The sequence below is a fragment of the Pipra filicauda genome, unplaced genomic scaffold, assembly GCF_003945595.2.
Source record: "Pipra filicauda isolate LSUMZ 115617 unplaced genomic scaffold, ASM394559v2 scaffold176_size3548034_pilon, whole genome shotgun sequence".
Classification (NCBI taxonomy): domain Eukaryota; kingdom Metazoa; phylum Chordata; class Aves; order Passeriformes; family Pipridae; genus Pipra; species Pipra filicauda.
Window position 1 is genome coordinate 1,742,732 of NW_024104283.1, and position 25,834 is coordinate 1,768,565.

The following is a 25,834-nucleotide window of genomic DNA, read 5'->3' on the forward strand; positions in this document are numbered from 1 at the left end:
TGACTTTTGAGATTCTGCATAGAGCTGTTCCCTGTAATCCAAATATACACAGGCTGCAACGTTCCCTTCTCAAGGAGGTGACATAGAGCTTTTTCTAGGACACAACTAAGTGCATCAGAGATCTAACCCAGTATTTGCTTTCTGTTTCATGTTATTACAATTTTTAATATTGGTGAATTGTGCAGCTACAAAGGATGATGAGTACAAAAGCTCTGCTTCAATTAAAAAGATTGAGGTTTTATTAAGGTGCCCAATTGTGTAATCACACCAAAGAAAGAGGTAAGCAACTCCTAGTCAACAGAAAAAGCTGGCAAGAGGAGAAGGGAAATACATTGTTCATATGGCAATGAGTGACTGAAGAGTCATGCATGTTAAAATGACAGGTAGAAATATACAGTGTATATTAATGGGTCATTGATTTGCAGTGTCAAGGAGTAGAGGTCATGAGTGCAATCCTAGCTCTGTTGACTTCCAAGCTCAAAATTCTCACGTGTTTTCACCCCAACTCTCTTCCACTTGCACTCTGCTAGGTCTCACATTCTATCTTTTCCAAGACAACCAGATCATAAAGTACACAAGACAAGTGTTTGGATAAGTCCAGTGAGACAAAGCGCAGACTACAGGACCTCAAAACATCTTCTATACAAACTAGCATGGAGCACTTGAGAATGCCTTTACCACAGGGCACAGCACTTTCTTAAAAAGAAACCAACAAACGCTTTATAAACCATTCTTCCCGCACCTGTAATAACCTTATACCATTTTCTGCTCTCTACAATAAGAATAACCAGATAGGGCAGAAAAATCAAATGTGGTTCTCTACTCTGTGACAATTCAGTTTATAAGCTAAAGAAGTTGAACTCAGTGTTGCACAGAACCCATCACAGAACATTCATTTCAATAAGATTCATGCTGCTGTCCCAGAGTAGCAATAAACGTGAACTGCATCCCTGCTGCAAGGCAACCAGGCAACCGCGCTCTGCAGTGTGCTGTAGTCCCTACCTCACCCAAGCCAGAGGACAAAACAGAGCGTATTGGCTCTCTTCCAGCTGCAAAACAGGCAGAACAATGGGAGCACACCCATATCTCACCCTCTTACCTGGAGAACTTAGCCCAGCTGCAGAATTGTTTGAAAAGACTCACGAGCTGGGAACAATGCCCAGATCCCTGTGGTTTATGCACAGCTAATCTCAGACTATGTCTTGCTCCCACTACAGCAGATTGCACAGAAGCAGAACCAGTACACTACACTACAATTAGGGTCTCTAGTTAGCTTTAAAGGACTTAAGGCCAGGTAATATCCCACAGTCCTGTAATTCTCAGAGGCTAACACTCTAAAGTCCTCACTTTGGAAATAGGAATACTTTGACATCAAGCATGCAGTTTTTCCCTCTTTGGCTTATTTTTTTTCTTTTCATGGCAAATGATACAGACTGTGTCATCATATTTTAGGTATAAGATGAGGCATTTACTTTCATTTCTGAGAGAAGCACTTCTCAGAAAAGAATGTTTGAGAAGAGAAAAAGAACATCTTACTCTGTATATAAACCTACATAATGAAACTTCATATACATTTAACCCTTCTTTCCCCTTTTTCAAGAGTAATTCAACTTTTAAGTGTGACTCAACAAGCACAGGGAATTTTAGAAATCATTTTACATTATCGCAAACATCTTGAAAAGCTGGACATCCCCGGGCTGCAAGTGGACTCAGTCAGTTTTGGTCCCTGGTTTAACGAGTGGGACCATTAGAGAGAATCAGCACAGCCTTAGTTAAGTACGAGGTGGAAAGAGCAATTATTCAAACACCTATCTATTCAGTGTAGCTAATCACTAGTACTATACGTCATCCAGTTGGCCACCACTGCTTTGTCAGTTAAGTCTTTGACATTCAGATTTCCAAAAATGAGGTTAGTGGCCTTAGTAAAAAGAAGCTAATAACTTTTGTCAGCAAGTTTGTAGGATGCTCTTGACAGTGATAAGTAGTATTGCAAGAAGAAAAAAAACAGCAGAGCCAAGTCTAAGTCAACATGTAGCTACCAAGCAGCACAAAACACTAGAGCAGATTGCTACTGGAATATTCTTGAATCTGTTTTCAAGATGGATAGGTAAATTGTGTGTCGCATGTGGAAGACTAAGGAAGCTTCTCCAGCTCACTTCTTTCTCATGAAAAAGTCAACCTCAGAAGTGCTGCTTGTGAACTGCAGTTCAGTTGCTGACTATCTGCATTGCACCAGTGGTCACACAAGCACAGTGCTGCAGCTTACCCCTCCTTTTGGGAAGTGGGCTATGTCACATCTCAGAGCAGACTTACCGGATTTCATGTCCCTAACTGTAATTGTAGAGCAGAGCTACTTTTATCTAGGAATGAAGTTATGTCAACATTCCTTTCTCTATAGGATGGTATAGTTTTCACCAGCTAGTTGAAGCTAGACTGATGCTTCTCACACCAAGCAGAAAGGTACTCTTTCCCCAAAGTTACTAAAGTCACAGATCTGTTGTCTACCTACCATGAATGGTATTCCAGCTTTGGCTCCACACCACAGGAACAGCCTTCGATACCTTTATATGTTCTTTAACACTTGCAGAGTGAGTGCCATCGTCTCAGGGTTCTTAGTGCTCACTGTTAGTAATACCAAACTACATTGTGGAAGAGCATCACAGCAAGGCTGTAACACCAGTTCAGTTAGTATAGTCAAATCCCTGCTTCTCAGAAAGCATGAGATACCCCACGCTCAAGGTCAAGAGTGACAAAACATTTGAAGTGCATTTTCACTTTTATTTCAAAACTTTAGACAAGTTACTTTAGTATATAAATTTGATTTTTTCCTTTTACAGAATATAAAGATAATTCCCTCATTACTTCAGTATAAAGTGTTTTACAAGCTTGAAGACAATTGCATAAGTGTTTCTCACACAGGATATCAGAAATAAAGCAGTCTTTCTACAGACATTCAGACAGGTGACTACCTCAAAAACAGCATAGCAGTTTAGTCAAATACAAGTGAACACGTGACACTACAATTGTGAAAGTTCAAGTAAGGCCAAGTCAGTAAACATTGTTAAGTCATTGCAAATAATAGTGGAAGGGTTTGTGAGATGTTGCAGGGGGTGGATGGATGGTCTCATAATATAATACTCTTAAATGAAGGATTCAGAGCGAGTTAGCTAGAAGACAAGTGAGTTCTTAAATGCTATAAAGCATATGCAAAGACCAAGCAGTGTACTGGTGTTACTGGAGACTTCGTGCCTGTTCATCCTCAGCATGCTAAGACAAACTATAACCTCTTAAAACCAAGCCTAAGAACCAATAATGTTTAAGAAGACGGTTTTAGAATTCAAGTATGCCTTATTTTGGATGGTGTGTAGTTTTTGTCTATTACTTCATCTTGTAAGAACATGTGAAGACAGCGCTCATTCTGTGCCAGTGGGTGGCCTGCAACCCTGGAGAGGAAAAAAACAAGCATTAGTGTCAACCAATCGAGCCTACTTGCAGCTAGCCAGGAGACCGAGGTTTTGTACCAGTAACCTATTGTTCTGCACTTAGGCATGAATCCCACCTTCAGTTCGCTGCTGGCAACTAGAATGATGTCTAGCAGCAAGATTCGTCATGCTCCCCCAGATGAAGTTAGTTCATAGGAACTGTGAGCTACCTCTGATCATTTGGAAGCATGTTATGTCATCATTTATCACCTGCAATTGATGGGATTATCCAAGTGCCATCCTAGCATTAGGGAATCTGGAGTTAAGGAAGGCAAATGGATTTTTTTTTTACAGGTCTTGACACCTGTGCCACAGGACCCTCTTCTGAAGGCTGCTTATCCACTCAGTTCTCATCCCACTGAGCAGCAGTTTGCCCCGGCAGAGCTGAAGCCTTGCTCCACCAGGGGGTGTGAAGGCCTTCTGAAGGCTCCAGCACTGCTCCGGGCAGTGACTCCGCTCTGTCAGTGCTCCTCTCCTGTAGGGAAGCCAGAGGGTTCTGTTCACTGCATGTGTCTTAGCTATCAAACACAGTAGACAGAGTTCGTCTGCTCTAGGAGAGACCAGTATCTGTACTGTAGGTTTTGTTTCACACATAAACTGAGACACCATCCTTTTAATAGGAAAGGGGCTGAAATTGAATTAGGAGACACTCCCAAACTTGGAAGTAAACCACAAGGTACTGCATTCAAACCCTTAAAATACCATGCAGACTCTTGTGTTGGTAAAAATCCAAGGGAATCAGATACCTGAAAGTTGATCATGAACATGAAACTTATGAACGTGAAAATGTAAAGCAGTTTGGTTTAAAAAAGCTACATCCAGTTTGCTCAATCAAGAGAGACTTCTGACTTTAAGAGAAAAAGTCCCCCATCCTCCCTAGGGCTGCTTGTGTCAGCCTTATGGCCTCCATATCTGTCAGAACATTTCTACTCTTAACGGAAGTGATCTAGTTGAACACATGTAATACACAGTAAGCTCCAGTGGCTCACCACCAGTACTTCCAAGAACTTCTGTGCATCTTCTCCAAATTTATCTATCAGTGTTTATTTCACCACAGGACATATTCACTTGTCATTGAGGGTGACCTGTAATGAGGAAGCTAAGCTCTCCTGTTCAGTACCGATGATTATTTCAAGTGCAGTTATAAAACTTATCAATCTTGTTGGTTCTAGTAAATGGCCAGTAGGCTTAAGCACTAGTTCACAAGGATGATAGTCTAGAATAACTAGTTAGAGTTTCTTACCCTCATCAGACTGAAGTTGCTGGCCTTGAACTTCAAAGGAAAGATATATAGGAGAGGATGATGAGGAAGCAGCATATTTCTTCTCCCTTTCAGGAAGGCTTGGAAATTGGTGGCTGAATTGCAAGACTAGATCTGATCCCAGATTCAACTGGAATACCTTGCTCTGCATTGACTTTCCCTCAATATTTTTCACAAAAGTGACCATTACAAGTAGCAGCTGCTACTTCAAGAATTTTCATGTATCTCAAAGTCAGGTTCAGGCAGACAACAATGTTGAGACACAGCCATCCCTTGAATGTCATTGTACGTACTACTGATGGTGGTGCCAGCAAGCTGGCCCAAGACAGCTGACTCAAATAAGGTGTACTGTCTTGATTTAGATTTTACATCTAAAGAGGCAAAACTTCTCAATAACATCCATCTCAGCACTACTGGATATCAAGAATTGGCATTGGTGCACTAAGATATTTTTTTTTGTTACAGTGATATAAATTATCTGAGGAACTCTAGTTCTAGAAGCAAAGACCAGCACTGAGAGTGCAATAATGTGAATGTACTATGCAAATGACCTTCAGGACTAATTTACCAGTACCCAGAGTACTTGGTAGAAGCCTTAAGGCTTCTATGTGGTTCAAATCTTTAGTAATATTTGCTTACTGAGTTGGTCATGCCACTAGAATAAACTGATGAGGTTGAATAGTTACGAGTTGTGCCTGAAAAGTCCTATTCCAGCTGTACTCAAGTCTGCCACTACATCAGCAGCTACATTAACAATCTGCTTTTATGTTTCAAAGGAGGAAAAATTAACCAAGAAGTTTTACACTTTCACAAAATCAATTTATTACTTGCTGTAGGACTGAACAAGTGACGCCCATAAACTGACCACTTAATTTCTGTGAGCTATACTGAGTTTTTCAGAGAGTCAAGGTAAGATGACTGTTTCAGCTGCTTCAGAACACAAACAGCCCTCTTGCACACATGTTGCTAGGCTTGGCATACAAAAGTTTGCACTTCTTCACCATTTAAGATAGAGTTCCAAGCCTGCATGGACAAAAGTTGTACTTTACAGGCATGACTGCCTTGATTTTACAGCATTAAAAAAACCAAACAATTTCCATTTCACTATTGGACGCCTTGGAAGTTCATTCCGCTTGTCTTTGAACAGCACAAAGAACAGTCTGAAGCATTTTACCTGCTCAGAATCATTATCGATACCTCTAAATTGAGCTACCAAGCAACTATGTGAAGAAAAACTGAAGAGATTTCATATGGTCACATTTGCACAAAACAGAGAGTTTTAGTAAACTAGTCACTTGCAGCTCCAAGACACATGCCTGAACTGACTAACAGTAGCTGACAAGTATATTCTCTTAAGTTCTTGTGTAACTCACAGGCATCCTCTGTTAAACAACATAACTTGAACAAGATTAGAATGCTAGAGGAACTGACAAGCTTGAACTTTTAAAGGGAGCAGTCTCAAATCCAGTTGGTCTGAACAGCGCTGAGTCTAGAGACCAAAAGAGCTGATTAACTGACAGCAACTCCTTCTTACCCACAGCTTGGATCCACATTGTTAAAGAGATTAAACCAGCTACTCAGGTTCATGTACAGACAGCTGTTAGTAGTGTCAGATGGCAGAAACAGAATCATAATACTTTGCTACTATAATTTCTGCTCACCTTTTGAAAGGCAGTGACAAAACCCAAAGTGTCTATTTCGAACTATGCATGCCTACCTAGAGTAGTGTTTTTACATCTTCAGAAAGATTCTCATGATGATTAGAGAAAATATGCATCATTACACAAGCTGATAATACCTCACATCTGCTATCAAAGTAAACTGCTGTAACCCCATTGTAAGCTCCATTGTTCATACAGTGAAGGATACTCTTTCAGAAATTATAAAGTAGAACTATTTTGAATGCTGTAATTTTAGTAGCAATTTGCATAAATTAACAACAACACTAACAGTCATTTCAGCTGTTCAGGTAAGCATTAAGATATCCAAACTAAACACTGGATGAGCAATGTTAGTATGTCCTACTGCAAGATTATGTGAAAGTTAATATTCTGAACCTAGTGCAGTTACCAGAATTAGAGGATTAGTAGCTTTAATGCAATTTTCCAGAGCGGAGCTCTGGGTTTGTCTCTAGGTAACTAGAGCCAACACTTACTTGTTTATGAACTGTTCAAGAGCCTGCTTCCTTTCCTCTATAAAGGAATCATCAAATATACCATCATCTCCTCGGAAGGGAAGCTGACGGAGAAGTGCTTTTCCTGGTAGAGGTGGTACCACAACCTGAAAGATTTACAGAAGTGTCCTTAAGTGCAGCCTATAAGCAAGTTCATACACCTGTTCCACCTCTTCCTCCTAGAGGACTCAACTCATCAATCACATCCCTAATAAAGTAATAAAATATGAGCAGAGAAGACCAGTATCTGTCCAAAGAGGTAGGATGAATTCAAGTAGTTTAACTCTGAATTAACTTGAAACCATTAAAACAGCCTCTAGCATTGTAAAACTGAGGCTTGATAAAAAGACTGACACACTGGTTTATTTCTGGACATTTTCAACCACAGTATCTGCTCCATATGATATATGCTTTATAACATGGCGATAACATTTCAGCATCATTACTCTTTGTATGAAGACTTGTATTTACCTTTCACTTTACTCACCTTGCTTTCTCTTTCTAGTTCATTCCTTAGCCATTCAAAGTCACTATATCTTCTTCTGACTGTAGATTCTTTCAATTTGAATATAGGTAGATTTGTCTGAAAACAAGAACACAAGCTGTTGATTAGACAGATTAGAAGTTTTGATAACCAGAAGAACCAAGCTGTTAAGTTACACATTACTTCCATTTAGGCAACAACAACAGTATTGAGAAACACTCAAGACACAGAAATATAAATAAAGCTCTAAGCTACATGAGTAAGCTGTACCTCAAACTGCGTAACTGTGAGCCTCATTTATATGGCATCCTTATCACGGGTATTTTGTCATCTATCACCTAGCAAAATATCTGATTTGCTGGCCACTCGAGATAGTTCTAAGGTTGCACAAGCAACTCTGTTAGGAGCTGGATCCCCAATATGTACAAAATTGGAGGTGAGGAGGGAAGGGGGAAGAAAGTCTTCTTAATCCACACAGGCTTCTCTTATTGCATTGAAGGCTGCGTTTCAGATACCAGCATAGGACACGAACCAAACATCCTGTACTTTTCTACTCCCTGATAAATCATGGCCTCCAACATCTTTAGAAGCAAAACCAGTAAGTCCTACAGTGAATCCATCTAGAACAGATGAAGATTTGATAGCACGAGCTGCCAAGTTTGGGTAGCTCCAAAGAAGCTAACAAGGCTGAGATGCAATACAACATTCAGTGCTGAAGAGATCAGACTATTTGACTAAAAAGTTAAACTAAGTAGAGCGTGATTACGGACATTAGGGAGAACTTTGCTGAACAAGGCTAGGAGCCAGCACCCAACTCTAACACCCTTGAAAGAGACATCAAATGGAGCAAGGTTTTAGTGCCGCACAAGACCATGTTACATATACAAGCACCCTGATACAAGTCCTTACACTAACTTGTGAGAGAGTCTGTATTACTTCTGTTCATTCTTGGGTGCAGTGTAATCCCACTGTTGCAATCCAACTTGCACGTTATTTTAAAAGTAGACATTAGGAGAGTCCTCTCTTAATGACAGCCCCAGAATGAAAAGTTCCAAGACCATATTCTGAAATTTAGTGTCATCAGCATACTGGTTAGAACATTACAAAAACGTTCCTAGGAGTTATGACTTCCTACAAGTAAGACCATGAGGCTGTAATTGCCATGCACAACCAGAAGCAACAAAATAAAGCCTACTGTTGTCAGACTGCATATTCACTAATAGTCTTAGTATGCCTTTAAAGAGTCTTGAGGAGCACCCTTGGAAGCTGATGTTCACATGGGACTAGAGTTACCCCCCAGTCTTTCTCTTGACAGATGCACAGTAGTCATTCTCTGCTAGTGCCTTTTTACTTTTTGTTGTTTTATTTTTTTATCTCGTAAACCATCTCACTCAGGATCTGATCACAGTTTGAGTGGATATCCCTACACAATAACTTTCATAGGATGTTATGCTTAAGCTATCACTGGGCAATAATTTTGGCTGCTCAAAACAACTTTAATTGCAGCTTTAATTCCTGCACTAGGCAGACCTGTCACTATGGGTTGTTGTACTGCTGCCAGCCAATAACAAGTTTCTGGTTGTCACAGTTCAAAAGTACTTGAGAAGTTGGTTGTGCACTTTCACATTATGCAAGTTAGTCCAAAATTTACAAGTGATAAAGTACAGAACAGTATTTTGTTATGCAGTGTTATTGATAAATGTTTAAAAGTATTCAAGCTCTCTTTCCCACGTAAAATATTGTTGATCAGGCAAGACACTAATAATAAAATTGCACTTAAGACTTATGCCAGAAGTCAGGATTTATAAATAAACACTCTTGTCTTGAGGGTAAGAATACTCTACTCAAGAGTGAATATGGGTCTCCCAGAGTACATGAAGGAGATTCCCTGGAGTTAAGTACTGGAATATTTTCCTCTGCTTTCAACTACTGGCTTTTTAACCAAATTCACCCTTACACATTACATCAACTCTTTGTCAGTGTTTCAGGTAGAAAAAGTCCTTTACAATATTTAACAAATATGTTCTCACCTGCAGAAAATACTCCTTTCTCCTCTCAAGTTACTTACAAGAGGGATTAGGACTGGATAAAAGCAATTAAAAACCAATGAGTTCCCAGGTCTTCAGGAACTCTTTTCATGCTTCTAGGCATGAAGTCTATAAAGTTAATCTCTAAACAACATATCAGGCTTACAGGTACAATGTGGTGGTAGAAGTGCCAATTGAGCTCACTTTACCTTCTACACTCCCTTTTGAACTTTTGACACGCTAGCCCAGCTAGCAAGCTGGAGGAAAGGACAGAGTCCTTTGTTTTCCTTTTGAGTTGAAAAATCTTCTCCAATCTTGATCATAAGCACTGGAAATGTTCAGACTGAAAAGTATGTCAAAAGGCATTCATTAAATTAAATGTCTTACAAGTCACATTTTGACAACTATATGCTAAAGTACATATTCCCTGTCCTCTGGTCTGGATATGAAATTGAGCTATCTGTTGAGACCAATTTCTAAACCTCATGTTTAGGATCTATTTAAAAAAGCAATTTGAGAGTCCTGTTTTATACTGCTTAACCCACTTACATCTTAGGTCCCCTGACGTTATATTCACACCTGAAGTTACTATATGGGCCTTTCTCACTAAGGATTATTGCCCTTCAGTAGGAAGGGTTTCTGCATGTACTACTGCCTTCATCTACCATGGAGAGAGAGTTTTCATTAAGCAAAGACAGCTCCTGAAGTATGGGCTATCAATGGACAAGAAATTTGGTAGGAGACAATCCTGAAGTGTCAACAGAAACTTAAAGAGTCACTTCAAGATCATGCAGGATATCAAAAGTGTTATGCTCTGCTTCACATTTTATGTTGAGAGCTATCCTTGTTTAGTCACTAAGGGTGCCAATAGCTATTCAGAGCACTGCTAGTGCTTTGTTTGCCTGCTAGAACAGAGACAAGAGTAAGGCACAAAACTTGAAGTCAGTCTAATTTTATTTTTACAAGCATTTCTGCCCATGCTCATTCAGCATTATAGTGTTGGTTTTCTGGCCTGCTGACCTGCAAAGTCTACTATCATGAAACTCATGACCCAGTTTGGCACAGGCCCTGGAGCACAGCTCATTCCTCTGACAAATTCAGCAGAATTACAGCAGCAGTTGCTTCTTCTGCAGTGTAATAATCATATCATTTGGGGAAAAAAAAATTCAAGAACTTCCTAGTCCAAAATCATGTCTCTTAGCAGTTTGAACGCAAGCCCTCAACCTGAAAGGATTATGCATCACCCAAGATACTAGACAACCAAAATCACTAGTCAGAATCGCAGATAAAGCACCATTGCAGAAGGACCAATAAACCAGCTCTGCAGAAATCGCACACAGCCCAAAATCCTAAGCCACAGAAAGATGCTAAGATGAGACAGATTCTGTGTAGCACTGTCTCTGTATTAGACTACATGTAGACACCATTAGGCTTTCTCCGACTACTGTCAAACTAACAGTCTGTATTCTGCTGGAGGAGTTAATGGCCAAGCCAGCACACTGCAATACACATTATCAAAATGGGTGCCAAGTTACATTACACAGTTAAACAACTGATGACAAAGCCAGACCCCTAAGTCACTCCTACATTTTTCCACTTAGATGCCAATAAGTTTCTACAGCCATTTGGCTAATGCTCAACAAACTAGTAGTGGGAAGCACTGATTGCTTGCTAATAGACTTCAGGGCAAAACCTGTATTCACAGTGAGCATGTTTCTTCAGCTACATTTATGTTATTATAACATATTCAACTTTGAGTCCAATTCCAAGCTCAGGAGGCTCCCAATTCACCTCAGAAGCAAATGACAGTCCTAGGACGGTAGCTTGGATAACCAGGTAACAGTCTTCTAGCTGTTACTACAGTCAATCTCCAAGCTAGACAGTTAGAAGTCTAGAAATTGTTTCTATATACAAGCGAGGAGACTTTCACAAACAAAATTTGATTAATTTCCTCATCTGCCAACATAACACACACCAGCAGCACTGCATTGCCCATGCTCCTAACAGACCAAGAATAAAGCTTCTCTGTTGCCACAGCACCTACTTTGATGTCATCTTTTCAAGTAGCTTATGGTAGCCTTGCAAGAACTCTATTTCCATTAAAATAGAGCAAAAGAAAGCACACAGCTCACTTCTGATAGAAGCTTGTGGCTTTGACTCTCAGAAGCTAAATTCAAGCATCTTACTGTCTCTTCATACAAGCTGTAATCTTTGTCAAGAGACTACACCCTTTGACTACATTTACAGTCAGTCAAAGGGAGCTCTGGGAGATTACAGTAAATAGCATTCAGGCTGGATAAAAAAGTATTATGATTTTCTTAACACAAGAGCCTGCTGTCCTTTAGTGCAAGAAACTGGCTTCAGCAAGAAACTGGCTTCAGCAGTCCACTGTTATTGCAGAAACCTTGCCAGTGGTTTGTTTCCTTCCTGACTCAACATAAGCAGCTACCTCTCTATTTCCTACACTTACAAAAAGCAAAAAAAGAAGGAAAACATGCTCTAAACTTCAGTTTCTAGAAGTTTAGATTTTTGCTGGAAAGCTTCTTTCCCACTGCAAAATGTCAGATAAGACATTGTTATTTTTCTAAGTTTCAGTCCTTTTGTCTAAACCTTTCCTTTTCTCCATTAGGTGTCCAGATCTACTGAAGGTACATTACATCCAAAAAAATATAAAGTTAATAGAACACTGAAAAATCTGACCATATGTACACTTAAGTTTTAAACAATGCTGACTTAAACTATACCAAGAACTATAGAGCTTCCCACCATGCAGTAATGAGATACAGAGCTAGGATGTTTTCCACCTTAAAAACAAGGCAGTAAAATCCTAATAGCCATGCAAGAGGGACTATCAGTCTTTAGACAAGAGTTAACCTTTACCAAGTCCAGTGCCTTGAGCTCAGAGTTGCTCTCTGAAAATGAGCATAGGCATATCTAGGTTTTTGCCAAAAAGCATCTATCATCACCTGATCAAGTTCAGCAACATCCATTCAAACAACTGAATTATGGTGAGCCGTGGTTAAAAGGCTCAAAGCAGGGTAAGTTGAGAAAAACAGATTGTTTAGTGATTCTTTATTCTTCAGGTTCCATACTCAGAAGCCAAAGGTAAAAACAGGAGCTGACTTTAAGAAGGACTCAGGCAACGAATTTTATAACACCCAAGCAGAATTAGTAATTCTAAATAATTATTTTACAGGGTTAGCAAGCCAAAGCCTCTTTTGAAATATCAAATACTCATTTGAAAGAGAAGGGATTGCTACTTTTACACAACCGCAAGGTATAACAGCCATATGCTCTGATTTGGCCTACTGTAATGTTCCCATTCATTCCTCACTGAGAGTGACTGAAGTGGGATCACATTAAGTTGACACTTCACCATCATTAGCTGACATCTGTCAGCTACAGTCAAACAGGGATGAAAAAAAATCAGTGAATTGCTGTAATTGATCATTTTTTATCAGGAACAAAAGCTTTACTGTGCTTTGCGAGCTAGAGACAGTCCAGTATCCCTATACTCCAACCATGCAAGAAAAGGGAGGTAAGCAACTAGTATAGAATAGATCTATTAAGTAGCAGAAATTACTCTTCATATTTCCAGTTTTACTGGAGCAGTAACATTCACATTCTTAAGTAGCCACTAAAAGCTGCAGAAAGGCTTCTGACTCCTTTAGCTCATTAATTTGTAGCATATCCTAACGCTTAGAAGGTGCTGCAGCTTAGGCCCATGGAAATAATCTTGGAAGCCTTTTTCCCATGTATAGAGGTGGCTTTAAACCATTTAATGTACAGCTTCATTTTGTTCTGGATTTTAGAGTTAAGCTGCTATACAGAGTTAATAGTTACACTTTCAAGATGGGCTTTATGGCCGATACAAACTATACTGTCACATGGGAGAACCTTCTGGGGCATACAGAAGTTTTGAATTGGATTCTCAAGAAATACCCACAGACGGAACACTTCATGGACCCATTTTCAGTTGGTAAAACACTTGTTTTAATACTTTGACTAGAAGGTTAGGGCTTTTTCATCCTTTTCACATTAAAAGTTACAGCAACAATAGCAACTTCAGACCCCTCACTCAGTGCTATAGTCTCACAGGGCATTTGGATTATGTACTTAGTTAAATAGCCTCCAGTAGTGCAACTGGCATTGCATTACCAAGTGAAAAAACTTTAAATAAAATACTTCCCTTACCATTAGAAGACATAAATGATGCAGCACAGATTATTATTACCCCAGATGAAAAGCAGCAGAGACCTCACTGCTCTAAAGTTCAAGCTTACACTTTTTCAGCAAGCCATCTAAAAATAAACACGTATCAAAACTCTCTGGCATCACATGTCTACCTGGATAACAGCCACCGTCCTACAAAGATTAGTCATTTTCTCATTTGATTTGGTCTGTTCCGCACTGTACTAAAGTGTAATCTTAATACATGACAATCAAGATCCACACTGTGCGTGCTGAAATAAAAGGACTTCAAGTCACTAATAAGAAGCACTGTTCAGAGACTTGGTTATTTTATTTACACAGTAACACAGAGCAATGCAAAACTAGTTCAGTACCTTTGGACCAGGCTCTTGAACCTAGTTTAATCACAAACCTCTACAGAAAAAACAGCTGCTCAAAGCAAATATAGCAATAGACTTGTAAATCAACTCCCCTTGCTTTGGAAGTTTCTTTCATCCAAGCCATTCCACTTCTCTATCTCCCTAGTCAGTGTCCTTGGAAGTTCTTAGCCTTCCAGCTATCCTTTTCTGAACTACTGCTTGAAGGAGCAGTTAATGTTTGTAAATGTGCCATATCTGGGCTGTAGAACAGAAAAACAAAGTCACCTGAATCACTGCATTTTTATTCTTTTAAGAGGAGTCTGAAAATATCTAACTGGAAGCAGTGTCTAGAAAAGGGCATTAAAAGCATAATTTACTCCAGTTAGAGAAGATTTGTGGTGTTATGTAAGATTCCAGTAGTAACGAAATAAAGAATTACTGCAGATTATGCATCCCTAAACACATCCACACTGAGTCAGTGTTTAGTCATTACTCCACCACAAGCTTCAGCTGTGAAACTCTACAGTGCTGAAGTCAACTACATCAAAGGCAGATTTGATTCTTCTCATGGTGGGGGAATCTGCATCTTCAAACCCTGCCAAACACAGGAAGGACAGGAGATTTGGTACCGTTCAAGGACAGATCATTTCAAAGACACATTCATCAGATAAAGAGCACCACTTTGCAACACATGGCATAAGACAAGTGCTTTCTGAGCAAGTTATACTTTCAGTTCATTTACTGTCTTACTCTGACTTGATTTGATCACGGCAGTGAGACTCAAATCAGTCACTCAATTCACACTACTATAAATATGCTGAAATGCAAATATTGTATCCAAGCTAAGTCTTGAAAAAATGGGTTAAGAGGAGAACAGACTTTCAAAAGTGTCTCAAGTTCAGCAGTACTTGGATATACTTCCCCAATCCTTTGAAACCAATACTATTCTTAACACTGCAGGCACTTCACAGCCTGTGTGTTCATTTCCTTCCCCACACTGGACCTACAGAGTCAAGTACCTCTGCAGGTCTACAGAAGTCTTTCTGCAGGAGATACAGGAAAGGTGACTGCTGCCTTAAAGAGCATTGGTGCCACTTAAGTGATCCATTTCACAACATCTGAAAGCACAGCAGCAAGACAGTACCTTTCTACACCTTAAGACAAGCCACTGCACTAGAGAACCTCGAAAAGCTAAGGTATACCTTAGTGCTGAGTTTAATAATACTGATTAGAGGCAACAGGCCATTGAACATTAAAGAACAGAAATAAGAAGACAAAGGCTATTAGTTTGACCAAAAAAAAATTCTTTAACTACTCGGACTAATAGCTCCTGTAACAGGTGTTTTGTTTGAGTTCTGTCAGTTTGAATATCAACGACTTCCCTGCAAGTTCTCACTAACCATAAACAGATAATTTAATCTTTTAGCTTGGGTGACAAACCCAACCAAAATGGGCAGCACAGAAGCCACTTTTACTTCTACAGAAACAGTAACAGATGAAATAGCATTAACAAAGGGATATTTCCCCACATGTACCAAGTTCCTGGATACCCATACGTTCTGTTGACAGTATTCTAACCAATGTGTTTACCTCCTATGGCACTGCCACCACAGTGGGTGTATGGCTCTGACGTGTGTCACCAGTTGCTGGATCAGAGTTAGCTTGTAAAGCTTAAGTCTTGTCTCCTTAAAGGATTTAAGAGCTGAAGTTATTGCAGAGAATCTGTTGAGCAAAGACCTTCCTTTTGACCCACTTATCAAGAAAACTATGTCTCAACTACAGCAGAAGACAAATGATACCTGGAACTGGATTGGGGACTAAAGACATGCTGTAGGACGATAATATGACAACTGCCATTTGTTCTACGTTTGTTTCCTGGAATTCAGGGAGAGGACTGACTTATAGCCCATAAATAGTAACAGGTATTCGCATGCCCTCATTGAAGAGTGTTGACGTGCACAAGCCCACCCTGACAAGGTTTAACAAGTAGGAGGGAACAGCTAGTAAAGACTTATGAGAAACAGCATGGAAGAGTATTTACACCGAGAACTTACCTGTTGGTTCACACCTTTCCTCAAGAGGTAAGGGCAGTGAAGTAGTTTGCAGTATTACTTTAGCAGGCAGTCTAGCTGATAATGTTCGTTTTAAATACTGTCACCATACTGTGATCATTTAGATAACTTTAGATGAGATGAGTACTTTATCAAGTTTATTTCACTAGAAAAAGCACTTGGAACTTTATACCCTACTGCATTATCTCCGTTTTGGCTCACCCTAAGCCATCACACACAAAGGACACTTTAGAATGGTACAAACTCACTGTCTAATTCTACTGACGGAAAACAAATTCTCAAGTACCCCATCAAAAACATGACCCACTCAGATTTGCCATTTCAGCACTGCCAGGATGGTATTTTCTATCACTTACCATTTCTGAGCAAGACATTTGACTTTTATTGCTGGGCTGCACTGTGGTGGCACACTGCCACATTGTATGCCTTACAGTGGTTGCTACAGTGGAAAGCTTTCTGTCATCACCTTGTTCAGCTTGCCAAGAACAGACTGTTATTTAATGTAAGTTCAGGCTCAGAAAGTCAATACTTTGGCCAAGTGTCCATCTGTGAAGTAAGCTGCCCAGTTAGAAGTGCTGTATAGGGTCTACCTGCAACAATCCTCTTAAGAGACCTTAAATCCTTGTCAAAGCACCATGCATTTACCAAAATTCACAGCAACCCTTCACAAAGACATTTGCTGTGAAAAACCTTCCTAAGTACCAAAATATTATTGACTTGCTTATGCAGTTGTGTACTGTTGAGGAGTCTGCCCAAAACTTCAGAGTTTCCCATTAGGCGTTCCAACTTCCACCAGAAGCTGATGAGTACAGCAATAGAAGAACTAAAGCATGAGGTTGTTCCACTTGTTGCTTCAGCTGCACTACCAGTACAAAGCTTGCCAGTAAAAGCTTTGGGGAAACTCTGCAGTATTTCACACGTACTTTTTGCAAGATGCTCGTTAACAGATATCAGTTCAAGAGTCTGCTAGCAAGCTCAGTCTTTCAAACAAAAAGAAAAAAAAAGTTAAGCTTTTAGATTCAGACAAAGATAGAATTACGCTTGGACAGAGTTTGTAAACACCGTGACAATGGTACAAGTCTACTTGCCTCAACAAAAACTTGAATCTCAATGTCCTCTCTCACAATATTTCTAGCTTAGCATGATCTCCAGCCATAACATGAAGCTGCTTTCTCCAGAATCTGGCAGCAGTTAAGCCTTCCATTTCTGCACACTTAACATTTTAATGTTCGTGTTAGTTGAAGACACAGCTTTCCAGATATGACACAGATAACTCACACAATCTTCTCAGGTTTGTTCTATGTCCACTACTGGCACTGCTGGGGTAAACTGTCAATGTCAGCTGCTTACTTTCTTACTTTCTATGACCACAAGCACTTGTCAAAGACAGAGGCTAGCTGGTGGCTGTTGTCTGCCACACTCCAAGAAGCAGCTTATAGTACTAGGCCTACCTTTTATAAATACAATACCACAGCAATTCAAGCTTGAATTCTTCTTCCATGATGAAACTTGCATATTAGTAACATGGTCCGTGTTCTGCTGAGAAGCAGTTAATTGATACAAGTTTAGACAGTGAACGTAATTCTGCATATCTTGTGTTAGCTGCTCTGTAGCCTTCCAGCACACAGAGACATAATATTCAATTTTACAGCTCATGATAGCTATGAACTACATGTACAGCACTATGTGCACACCAGTGCACAACGGGAAAGGGAATGATCCTGTATTATAAGAGACAGTCCTGTACACAGGCATGCACAGATGCAAGCAAGGAGGATGCAAGCAAGGAGGGTGGAGGACACAATGTTTACATAGTAGTCAGACTGGGAGGAAGAACAGAGGAAGGTCACAGCACTATCATAGCGTATGTTTGTCCAAATCACTTCTTGGTCTTCATTACAACAGGAATCCAGAATTTTCTACCCCAAACAGCAGATAGGCTAAAACTAATCTGTCTCGAAACCTGTTTTTCTGCTTTTCTTTCTGATGAAGAACTTCAGTTGAGAATTTTTAAAAAATTATTGTGTTTTTTTTTAATCACAGGAAATTTGTTCTCATTCCCAAGGCCATATCATGGCTAAGTCCCTTTTGTACCATATTCCCTGGATCCAGTAATTCCAAATGCTCAGTCTCATGGAAAGAAACGTCATCAGGAACTTAAGGTGCAAACACATTCCAGCAAGGTAGAATTACATCTTTCTGCTAAGTGGACTGCTAGTGTTCTGATAAGGTCAGTGTAATGCAACACAAGTCTGCAAGTTCTAGTTTGTCCTCAAACAGAGGCTGAACACAGGCTACAAGAGTGTTAGCTTATTCTCCCTGCCCCACTGACACATCCTGAAACACAAGAATGGCTACTGAACATGACAATTTATAAGCATTTGAAATTAAGTATCCTTCCTAGTAGCTTTAGATCTCAGCTGATTTTGCTTTTTTAAGTAAGGTTACATTAAGCTGGGAACTTAGACCTTTAAACCAGAAAAGCCACACAAGGTTAAGTCTTGTTTAAAGAATTTTAGTGACCAAGGCAGCAGCCCTCAGCTGAAGCCCTCCCTACCCTGAAGGCATATGTAAAACCTCCTATTTCAGAGAATGTGTGCAGGGAGTCAGTGAAGCTTTCCCCTTTATTAGTGACTGTAATAACTGACCTGTTTCAATCAGCTTTAACAGAGTAAAGCAATACAAGGCAGTAGACTCAACCACAAACCAAGAAACAAAAATAATTATAAGAGGTCATCTTTTTCAACCCAACTTATCCCTGGCAATGTAGACCAAAAAGGGTTCCCTACCTCAAGTTCCTACCAGCCACAGGTAAGAACTACGTTGTAAATATTGCATTTTGTTTGTCCGCTGCTCTGGGCTCTGTTTATGAAAGACCAGGGAACACAGTAATGACTTCACATAGCTTTTCTCAAGCTCGAGACTACTAGCCTCTGGGGCAAGTCAGTGCACACAGCCCTTCCAGCTACGAAGGAGCCTAGCGCTACTAAGAAAAAGTACTTGATAGCAGCACATAGCAAGAAACAGCCCAATTTATCAGGCACTAAAATTTTATTTCAGGTACAAAAGAAATCAGGAAGCCCTGCCCCATACACACGTACCTTATCACTTCAGCTGGCTTTGATCTAGCACATGTGCCCACTAAACTTATTTACACATTCTCTATGCATCTTTTGAGACCATTGGAATCCTGAACTTGACCTCCTTCTCAGGCTAGATACACCCATATTACTCCACCTCAGACAGCTCAGAGTTTGCCCTCCTCTATTTATCTGAAGACAGACAAGCAGTTGCTCACAGTACACGGTGCTTCAGTCTAAGGACAATCTGTGCACAGCAGAGCCGAGAGAGCAGTTGTCCTATGGTTATCTGAACCGAGCTGCATCGCCTTAACTCCTAATAGCCCGTCACAGAGTAAGGAGCCCCGGGCCGAGGATGGAGAGTCCACTGCGGCTCTGCCACCGCCCCCCCAGCGCCGCTCCTGCAGCAGGCGCGACACGGGTCCTGAAGGACACGGCGGAGGGAGCCCGTCACCGCCCCCGGCCAGCCCCGGGTGACAGGAGGGCCCGACACCGCCACCCCCGCGACCGGGCCGGGGCTGCCTCACCTTGACGCGGATCTCGTAGGTGGTGAAGCGGCCGCGGCCCACCCCCACCGTCTGCGGGTTGCCCACGTCGATCTCCAGGAAGTTGCTGGGGGGCCCGTAGGCGTCGTTCAGGTTCTGGGGCTTGCTGATCAGCCGTCGGGTGTCCGCGATCGTCTCGGCCATGGCGGAGCGGGCGCCTTTCCCACCCTGAGCGACAGACCGAGCCCCGAGCCCCGAACACCGCTCCACCCGCCCGCCCCGCGGCCAGCTGACTGCCCGGCAACGCGCACCCACACCCACGGCCCACGCGCAAGGCACGCTGGGCAGTGTAGTCCTCAGGGGCCGCGCCTCTCGCTTACGTCCGTCGCGACCTCCCTCCTTTTGAACTACAGATCCCGGCGGGCGCTGGAGGCGAGGCGCGCTGACCGGGGGAGCTGGTTTGTCGGGCCCGCCCGCTCGTCGGGCGCGAGTGGCCGGGCGCGGGCCGTGGGGCTGAGGGGAGCGAGCGCAGCTTCCCCGCCTTGGGGGGGCGAGGAGACTAGGCAGGAAATGCAGCATGGGCAACGTGTTAGGCGTAAGGAAACAGGTAGGTGCGAACGTAGGCTGCAGGAGATGCCCACCAAAAGCTTTGTGTTGAAAACAAAGTCTTGAGTTACAGACCCAAGCTGCAATCAAGGTGACAGCGTTGTCTGTAGCAGCCTTAAATCTTTTAAGGCTTACTGCATTTTTCCAAGAGATACACATTTAATAATAAAACCAACGGGCCTAGATTTTATATCCTCATAGCTTACAAAGACTAAGTGTTTGTTCCCATTTCATTCATAAAAGGTAGGAAAGGAAAACTGTGTTTACAGAATAATTAAAAATTTTAAAAAAGTATTTTAATAACTTGAGAGAGAAAGGAAAAAAGAGAATGAGGGAAAGGCAGAAACGAAGCTGATAGACTTGTTCCCTTCCGTGACATAAGGTCTTTATTTCTTCGGTATCTGATCAGGCAGGGGGTGTGTTACGATAAAAGAAATGTTGCCCAAAGCAGTGGAATGTTTACCCTCTTGATACACTCAGAACATCAGTGAACAGAAATTGAATTAATCTGCCAATATTTCAAATTACTCCACCATCTTGGAGGGCTTCCAGAATTTTTTACTATCTGTTAACAGTAGCCTTCCAATGATTACATACATATATAATTTTCCTTCCTTCCTTCCTTCCTACCTACCTGCCTTCCGAAAGAGTTCTAGTGATTCTCATTACTATCCAGATAGAATGAGACTGTAGTCTAGCTAAAAAAAAAAAAAAACAACAACAACAAAAAACTAGTGATATTTTTTCCAAAAATCTGTGTAGGCAGCAGCTAAAATGGCAAGCTGCCCACAGATCACGTTCAAGAGACTCAAAGTTAACATCTGGCAAGTTTAATTAGCAGTTGTCTATGTTAATAAAAAGATAATCAGAAAGCAGAGATGAACTCAAGATACAAAAATAGCCCATCACCATAACCAGTATGCCGTAGGTGGTTTGCTTGGTAACTTTTCTGTGAATTTCCTTGTCATCACTCCTTCATGATTAGTTCTCCGCCTTACAGTGCACCTTCCTTACTTCCTTTCTTTCCACTAATAGCTGCCAACTATTCACTTTATAATTATAAACAGAAATTAAGCTGACAAGAGTTTTACAAAGCGGGAGTGAAAGGGAGCCTTACCTGAATTATACTTGTTATTAAACCGGTCTTGCAGCAAGGCAAGAAAAAACTCATTAATTCTACTGAGATCACATATATGTGCATCTGGATAAGCTTTTGTTTGTTACACAACCTATCCTGCCACATCTAATTGAAAATGTGACAATGCAGCAGAGCACTGGTGTTGTCTTTACTATAACATATTGTCTGCCTCCTGGCCAAGCCTTGTTTCGTTATCTGTTCCAAAGCAACAAAAAGATATCCAGTACCGTACATTTGGAAAGAGCGAGGCCTAAGTTGAATTCTTTTCTCACAGCATACCATCTGAGCACTACTATTCTGTCTACTTTTTCTAACAGGGATAACTGGCGGTGGAGAGCCATGTGGAGGCAAGCTACGGGGAGCAACTGTTATAGTGCCCATGTGTCAACAGTGTTGGTATATAAAGTGATTTGAAGAGGTCTCCCATTTCTGTTTTTTTTCCCACTGAGGTCATATACAAATCCTCTGATCTGGGAGACAAAGGGGAAGATGCCCTGCTTTATGACTAGCCTCCCCCTTACATCAAGTGAAAGCATGCATGCCACACTGGCTAATGAGGCAAGGAGAAGGAATGAAGGTGGGGGAAAGGCAGAGTTTTGTGATCCTCCTTGTTTTCTTCCAATCCTCAGAAAATGCATTTGTTTATTTTGTAACACGTTTCAGATGTTTTTTGTGATCATGAGACTGGACTTAAGCTCTCTGCAGTTGTTTCTTCTTGCTAGAAAGGTTCTTTTCTCAAGGTGAAAGTGAGCATAAATATGGAAAAGAAAGTTTTAATTCTGTTTCTGACATGAACTTTGGGCCAGATTTCAAATCTGGAGGGAGAGAGGTCAGCTGTGTTTGTAGGTCCAAAGATTAGATGCAAGAAACCAAGCATTTATATACTCACAGATTTGTTACTACACATTGTTTATTCAACTATGACACAGATTTTCTAGCAGAACATTAATATGGATACCATAGTCTCATAGCATGAACTCATATAAGCAGTTATGAATGGATGACTGCTTCTTGAATTTTGTAAAGTACTACCTCTCCAGTAGTTTTTTGTTTATTTCTTTGTTTTTTTAAAAGAAAAAGTCACATTTAATTGGAAAGGAAACCAAATCTCTCCATTATCCAGTTAGGACTCTTCAGCATTTCTAACAAGTGCCTAGGTTAACACATTTTAAACATCACAGGCAGATTTTGTCTTGTGGGGAATGCTGACTCAGGATAAGGCAAAACTCACAGGACATTGAACTAATTGTGCAATGCCTTATGTGGAAAAATTACTTCCTGATCCCTGCAGTAGCTGCCAGTGCTTTGAAACATGGTGTTTGAATATCTGCATTGTGTACTTGCCTGCCAGATAATAATATTAAGCTTCTAAGTATAATTTGTAATATCCACATTTATATATATACATATATATATATAGTGAACTCCTGTTCTGAGAGACACCAAGTAGTGCCTGTGTAGCTGAAAGACTGTGCAGTGAATTTCTAACACGTTGAGCTGTTTGAGCTATTAGAAGTAAACTATAAACTGATAGTGAAAATGGCTGTAAGTCCATAATTTTGGGAATATTTATGCAGATTTATTAACCTGAGGCTTTATAAGCAATGTAGATTATTAACAGCATATTTGATTGACTCAAAATAGATGAGGTTAATATCAAGTTTACCCTAAAGTGTTTTGACAGGAAAATGACTTTTGATGGAAACTGTGTTGATGAAAACTAGCCACAAAATTCATTTTCATAGAGTAGGCTGAATGGTTAGTTCTATATCAAAAGTGCATTTGTATTTGGGAGCCAAAGATGTGTCCCATGGTGGGAATATCTTGGAGTCTTGCAGGCAGGTAAATTCAGCCCTCCTTCTGCAGAAACTCAGAAGGAGTCTGGCAGAGACCCAAACACCCTTGGACACATCTGTCCCCATAAGGTTCAACACATCCAGATTTCTAAAAGCAGTGCAGTTTATACCACTAGAGGCCAGACAGGACCCCTGGAGTGGTTTGATTATACTCCTGATTTATATTCCTCTTCAAGACCACCTATACTTTTGGCTAGCTGGCAGATTAATAATGCAGTTGAACAAGTGCTAATTTAATTTCTACACGGTTGCAATGTCACATTTTTGAAGGTGAGCAAAGGCATAGGTACAAGTGTACCACAGAATGGGTCTGTATCTGTCTCAGGACATTAACATGGTAGTCTACAGAAGCGTACTTGAAAGTCCTGTTCATTTAGGTTAACACCAAAACTTCATTTTGCCAAGTGCTTACAGCCAACAGACAATGAGTTCCCGGAGTGTGCAGTCCACTGCACGGTGGCATGTCAGGGTTTGCCCGTGTATAGAAGGCTCATAGCATTGCAGAGGGTTTATTCACTTAGGTAGAAGATGTCAGAATAGAACCAAACGGGAAGTTTTTCTATGCTGTCTTGCATAACAAGGTTAAGAAAAAAACAGTGACAATTTAAATAAATCAGATGTTTTTGCTGAAGATTATACTGTCATTTTCTCCAATTATCTTGACATTTCACCCATTCATATTGTGATCTGAGTTAATAATGGAAGAAAACCCAGCTCTTGTTGCCTTGTTTATTCTTTGTTCTCAAGGAGATAAGCTGTTTATAAAGATAACTTATTTGTTATTTAAATCATTTTTACTGAAGTTGTTTGTTTCCTTCTTTGAGTTTCTAAATATATTGCGACAATTGTGATGCATCTCTGAGACGTCTATTCAATGCACTATGATTTGTACTGGAATTCGTTCCTAAATGGGCACAGGTGTTGATAGCTATAATATGCTACAATGAGTCAAAACCAATAAATGCCCAATAAAGGAAAGATGAAAGAAAATGCACTGAAAGCAGCACTTTTAAGATGTGATTAAAAAGCACTTTAGTTCACTACTTAATTAGGTATATTGCGCTGAAGATGCGTCTCTGCAGCAACTACGTATTTTAAAACAGCTGAACATATTAGAGCATGACTTCAATCACTTAATATTTTCAAGATCATAAACATTATTTTTAGAATTAGCAATACTATTCAGGATATAATCAACTTTTGTTTGCAAGCTGTTCTATAGTGCCCTAAAGCAACATTTTCCAAAACATTTGTTAAAAAAAAAAGTTAATTGGTAGCCTAGGAAAATTACTTGCTTGCCTTCTAATGTTGCACAGAAATTTAATGCTAGAATAAGACATAGAAATTCTGATGTTGCAAAACTAAAAGTCAGTTTAAGCATTTCCTTTGTGCTTCCATCAGGAGCAGACATTTTGTTATCCATTTCTTGCACAATGGAGTCTGCAAGCAACATTTCCTGAAGCCCCATCCTGACCTTTGGGTGCATTTCTGATGGGAATGGAGGCCCAGCCAGTGAACAAGTGAGAATTACAGTTGGTGATTCCTGAGTGCCAGTGCCTTTCCCATGGAGGGCAGGCTTTTTGCATTGTGCCTTTCTGTCAAAAGAGCTTTGTAGTCACAGTGGAGGTGCTTGGATAAGGCAGTCAGGTACCTACCAAAGGAGGAAGGCAGTTGGCATTCTCCTGAGGAGCTCTCGTGAGCCACATGTGAGTATCTGAACTGATACCAAGGACAAGGCTTACTGTGAGCTAAGAACAAACTGGCTGAACAGGACTGAATCAGCCTCTAGATTTTGCATTATCTTTGGGGAAATTTGTTTTTGTGTTAAGGTATCTTCTTGTTCAGTTTTAAATATATATTCATAGGCATAAAAGTGATACTGATAGACATAAACTTATACTGATAGACATAAACTGATATGGCTGATGTGCAGATAGACTGTAACTCTGGACAGGAATATTGTTCTTAATATTTTACAAATATTTGTCCTTAGTATTTTATGGTACATGTTTTTAAAGATAAAATCAAATAGCACGTGCTAGAAAGGATCAGGAAATGCAAATCCAGTTGCCAAAACTCCTCAGTGACAGCCAAGCTGGCCTGAGAACTGCGGCACCCGATACAGGCACGGTGCAGCATGATACAAATTATAGAATCATAGAATAGTTAGGATTGGAAGGGACCTCTGGAGATTATTTAGTCCAAGGGAGGGTCATCTAGAGCAGGTTACACAGGAATGTGTCCAGGTGCATTTTGAATGCCTCCAGAGAGGGCGACTCCATGACTTCTTTGGGCAGCCTGTTCCAGTGCTCTGCCATCCTCAATGTAACTTCTTCCTCGTGTTGAGATGGTCAAGGAAGTTGTTTGGAAACTGGAGTGCATGGGTAGGGCGGTAAGGTGCTATGTGCAGCTGCAGGTGGGTCTGGAAGTTGCAATTTCTGCTGAGTGGCCAGAGCAGCACGGGGAACACAGCCCTTGGGCAGCCAGGCAGGCAGGTGGGCTCTCCAAGGGCTGCTCCACTGCTTGTGGTGCAGTTTGGAGGGCAAAGAGAGGGGGAAGGAGCCAGGGACTGGCAAAGGATCGACAGCCAGGTAAACACGAACCAGCAGTGTGCCCAGGT

The 25,834-nt window shown here is 40.8% G+C and overlaps 2 protein-coding genes across 2 annotated transcripts in view; one reads left to right on the plus strand and one right to left on the minus strand.

Annotated features, from left to right (window-relative positions):
- Positions 1-216: 216 nt before the first annotated feature.
- Positions 217-19,926, minus strand: SNX3 (sorting nexin 3). The gene is made up of 4 exons (XM_027747869.2): positions 19,657-19,926; positions 7,404-7,499; positions 6,899-7,023; positions 217-3,443 (listed from the first exon to the last, which is right to left on the minus strand). The coding sequence occupies exons 1-4, from the start codon at positions 19,816-19,818 to the stop codon at positions 3,338-3,340; spliced, it is 489 nt and encodes a 162-aa protein (XP_027603670.1). The 5' UTR covers positions 19,819-19,926; the 3' UTR covers positions 217-3,337.
- Positions 19,927-20,125: 199 nt separating this feature from the next.
- The window catches only part of AFG1L (AFG1 like ATPase), a 65,740-nt gene continuing 60,031 nt past the window's right edge, over positions 20,126-25,834 (plus strand). Inside the window, exon 1 of the mRNA XM_039379802.1 lies at positions 20,126-20,221. Coding sequence (XP_039235736.1) covers positions 20,185-20,221 — 37 coding nt within the window. The 5' untranslated portion in view covers positions 20,126-20,184. The remainder of the gene's footprint in view (positions 20,222-25,834) is intronic.